This window comes from Orycteropus afer, unplaced genomic scaffold (assembly GCF_000298275.1).
Source record: "Orycteropus afer afer isolate SDZICR_OR568_19922 unplaced genomic scaffold, OryAfe1.0 scaffold00028, whole genome shotgun sequence".
Lineage (NCBI taxonomy): Eukaryota > Metazoa > Chordata > Mammalia > Tubulidentata > Orycteropodidae > Orycteropus > Orycteropus afer.
Window position 1 is genome coordinate 6,688,779 of NW_006921615.1, and position 4,706 is coordinate 6,693,484.

General features: G+C 47.0%; 1 protein-coding gene across 1 annotated transcript; it reads left to right on the top strand.

Moving 5' to 3' along the window:
- Nucleotides 1-2,400: 2,400 nt before the first annotated feature.
- Nucleotides 2,401-4,390, top strand: LOC103192484 (WD repeat and FYVE domain-containing protein 1-like). Its single transcript, XM_042780228.1, is given in 3 exon segments — nt 2,401-2,478; nt 3,070-4,149; nt 4,151-4,390. Coding segments are annotated over 3 exon segments (1,398 nt in total).
- The last annotated feature ends 316 nt before the right edge of the window (nt 4,391-4,706 follow it).

Here is a 4,706-nt window from a genome sequence, read left to right on the forward strand (position 1 = left end):
GGAGCCTTTTAGCTATACTTCTTCCAAGAATGTTTGTTTATTCTTCTGGCAGCCCATGGTATAGCTGATGTTCTTTGCCAACACCAGAATTCAAAGGCATCAATTCTTCTTAGGTCTTCCTTAAGCATTTTCCAGCTTTCACATGTCTATGAGGTAACTGAAAATGCATGACTTGGGTCAGATGCCAATTAGTCCTTAAAGGACATCTTTGCTGGTTAACACTTTCAAGAGGTCTTTTGCAGATTTAGGAGCTCTGGTGGCATAGTGCCTAAGGCCTTTGACTGCTAACCAGAAGGCTGGCAGTTCAAACCCACCAGTCACTCCTCAGAAGGGAGACTGGGCAATCTACTTCCATAGTGATTCCTCCTCAGAAACCGAAGGAGGGGTCACTATGAATGGGATCTGACTCAATGGCAGTGAGTTGTTTTTTTTTTTTTTTCAGATTTTCTCAATAAAATATATCATTTGATTTCTTGACTGCTACTTCTGTGAGCATTGATTATGCATCCAAGCAAAACAAAATCCTCGACAAGATTTAACTGGTCTTGGCTGTCTTTGAAGATGGAGGAAGGGGGCCATCAGCCAAGGAACACAGGTAGGTTCCAGAAGCTGGAAAAGGCAAGGAAACAGATTCTCCCCTAGAGTCTCCAAAAAGAATATGTGTACAGCGCTGCTGGCATGTTGATTTTAGCTTAAATAGTTCCAGCCTTGGCCATTGGGAACTCTCTTCCTTGGCTCCTGTGTCCTTTTGAGAGAACTCTGTCAACATAGCATGGGCTTTTGTTGTTCTGTTTGTTTCGTTTTGCTTTTTGGTACTTCCTTACTTTCTGGCACAACAAGATGCTCTGGACACATCTTAGGCATTTCCTCTATAGACCTACCAAAAAACCAAACTCACCACCCTTGAGTCAGACTCACAGTGACCCCTCCTTGGGTTTCCAAGGTGTTATCACTATGGAAGTAGATTGCCCAACCTTCCTTCTGAGGAGTGGTTTGTGGGTCTGAATCACCAGCCTCCTGGTTAGCAGTCAAATGCCTTAGGTACTACACTATCAGAGCTCCTAGAACCAGCCATTTCGGGCAGGGGGTGGGGAGTGGGGGTTGGGTGTCAGGGTCTTTTGTTGCAGATTGAATTGAAAACCATATCTGGACATTAAAAAACCAAACCAAACTCACTGCCGTGGAGTCGGATCCAACTCACAGCGACCCCTCCTTGGGTTTCCTAGGTGGTATCATTACGGAAGTAGATTGCTCAACCTTCCTTCCAAGGAGTGGCTGGTGGGTTTGAATCGCCAGCCTCCTAGTTATCAGTCAGATGCCTTAGGCACTACACCACCAGTTAGGTGTGCTTGAGTATGTGTTTTCCTCAGGCTTCTCAGGTGGTTCTCCACTCCAAAGCTGATGAACCACTGCTCTAGCATGTCCTTGGAAGGTCACAGTGATGGGAGAGGACAGAACAGACTTTTCACATTGATTTGATTTTGATTGGAACCATGTGAATGTACTACCCCTTCAAAAATTGAAATAAAATTTCAAATTAAAGTTAAAATATGAATAGGAAGAAATTGAGAGAAGCCTGGAGAGTGAACACTTAGGATTACCAGGAAAATCTTCTGTCAACCTGCTTGGGTATTTTTGCCTTTAGGTCAGACTAGTTGTGTAAGACCCAGATAGTCTCTGTTGCAACTATTTAACTCCGCCATTATCAAGGGAAAGTGGCCACAGGCAATGAGTAAATAAATGAGCATGCTGTGCTGTAATAGAGTTCTCTTTACAAGAGCATTGGGGTACTGGATTTGACCCTGAGCTCTAGTTTGCTTACCTCTGCCCTAGATGAATAGCCAGATCTAAACAAGTGCCTTGTCCTTGGCAAGAAGCAGTGCTTCAGAGGCCCCCACACCTCTGCTGCTTCTGAGGGCTGAAAGAGAACACTTAGCAAGTCTACAGCTTCCTTATATAAGTGACATGCTGCTGGTCATTTTGGTTTTCTTGATGTGGCCAATTTTTCACCTACGTCATGTTGGAGACAACATGTTAAAACTCACCCCCTAAGATCTTTGGTGCAACTTGTAGTCCAGAAAGAAACAACTTTGAGATGGGTGGGAGATACTGATATCCTCATTCACTCCAATTAAATGTGTATCAGAAAGCTTGCTTACAAAAAGCAGAGACTGACTATAACCGTTGTTGTTGTTAGCTGCCGTCAGTTGGTCCCCAACTCACAGGAATGTCCTGTACAATGGGATCGATCCATAGGGTTTTCATTGGCTGAGATTCAGAAGTAGACCGCCAGGCCTTTCTTCCTAGAAGCTCCACTGAAAACTGTTCAGCATCATAGCTACATGCCAGCCTCCACTGAGAGAGGTGCCACTGACTGGGAACTGAACCCAGGTCTCCAGCATGAAAAGTATAAATTCTATTTCTGAACCACCTCGAGATTGTGACCACACCAAACCCAAATGCACTGCCATGAAAATGGTCTGTGTAACCAGGCTCCCTGGAGCTCAGAGAAGTGCTGTGAGGCTGGGAGACCAGGCAGGGAGAGTGGGCGGGTGATCGAGGAGCTGCAGAGGGGTCAGGAGCATGGTGCAAAGAGACAGCCTAGCCCAGTGGCTGGGCCCATGGGTGGGACCTCCACACACACCCCTGTCCCTGGGGGCCTTTAGTGGAGTCAAAGCCCTGGGTTAAGGCTTCACTTGAGTGGGTGGAAGGATGGGCTGCTTGCTGGCTGCCTCAGGAAGGTGGAAGGAAGAACATGGGCCCTCAATTTTCTGTGGTCTGGGATGCCAGTTCATACTACACTCACTCACTGCTGTGGAGTCAGATCCAACTCATAGTGAGCCCTCCTTGGGTTTCCGAGGCAGTATCACTGCAGAAGTAGATTGCCCAATTGTCCCTCCAAGGAGTGGCTGGTAGGTTTGAACCCCTAGCCCTCTAGTTAGCAGTCAAATCCCTTAGGCACTGCACCACCAGAGCTCCAATGCCAGCACTTCACCTAAAAAGTACTAAACCAAAACCACTGCTGTCAAGTCAAATCCCACTCAAAGCAACCCCCATTGGGTTTCCCAGGCAGTAAATCTTTATGGAAGGGCATTCCGGCACAGCTTGTTGTCAGCTGGAGTCACCAGCCGCCAAGGCTGCTGCCACGTGAATTTGGCGACCAAGATCCACTCCAGGCTGCAGAGTAGTCGCCTGGTGCTGCTGAGCAAGATGGAAGGCCATCAAGACACCGTCACTGCCATGCTGCTTATCCTCCCCAAGGAGGATGGCATGATCATAGCCAGCAAGGACAGAACCATCCAAGTATGGCTGAAAAGAGGCAGTGGTCAGTACTGGCCCAGCATTGACCACACAATGGCCTCTCCTTGCTCTGCTGTGGCTTACCATCATGATAGTAGACAGATATTTGTGCCCCAAGATAATGGAGCCATAATGGAGTTTCATGTTTCTGAAGATTTTAATAAGATAAAATTTGTCAAGATCCACCCAGCTCATCAGAACGGGATGTCTGCCGTCATCTTCAGTGTGACCGTGGAGTGCGTGATAGGCACCATCCACGACAAGTGTGTCAGCCAGATGTGCACCCACAGTGGGAGCATGCTCAGGGGGCAGTTCTTCACCTCCTGGGCCTTGTGTTTACAATATGATTTTGATACTCAGTGTGCTTTCGTTGGGGATTATTCTGGACAGATCACCCTACTGAAGCTTGAACAGAACACCTGTTCAGTTATCACAGCCCTCAAAGGACATGAAGGTAGCATCGTCTGCCTCTGGTGGGACCCTGTTCAATGGTCACTCTTCTCAGGAGCATCTGATGACAGCATCATCATGTGGGACATCGGAGGAAGGAAAGGCCGGATGTTCTTCCTTCAGGGCCATCATGACCAGGTACAGTCGCTGTGCTACCTTCACCCCACAAGGCAGCTGGCTTCTGGCTCCTTGGATGTTGGGACTGCCATGTGGAACATGGACATTAGCAAAGAGGGTCCTCAGTGTTCGGAAAGTGATGCTTGTCAGAAATGTGAGCAGCCCTGTTTCTGGAATATAAAGCAGATGTGGGAAACAAAAACACTGGGATTAAGACAGCATCACTGCAGGAAATGCAGGCAAGCCATCTGCAGGAAGTACAGCAGCGAGCGCTCCAATTATCCATCCCATCATGGGCTTCGAGTTCCAGGTCTGGGTGTGTGACTCCTGTTATAACTCCATCAAAGACGAAGATCAGACTTCTCTGGCAACCTCTCATGAAGGAAAACATAACATTTCCCACATGTCCATGGACATTGCTAGGGGACTCATGGTGACCTGTGGGACCGATCGCATTGTAAAGATATGGAACATGATGCCTGTGGTTGGTTGCGATCTGGCCACTGGATTTTGTCCACATTGATCCAGGAGCTGGGCAATTTATACACCTTCCAAAAGCAACTTTCACCAAATGAAATCCTTCCTGTGTAGCTCCACCACCAATGTTGCACAAATGGACAGTAACCACTTAAAAACAAATCAACATTTGTAAAAAGAAAAAATTGTAAGTGTGTTGTTGGGCACTTGTAGAACTCCCTGTGGGACTAGTGTGGAAAAGGTTTGTCTGTAGTCGTTCACCAAGGAATGGAATCACTTCAACATAACTTCCTCATGAATGATGAGCCACTGAGTAGTGAAAGAGTTATCTAGCACATGAAAGTTTTAGAGGGAAAAAATGG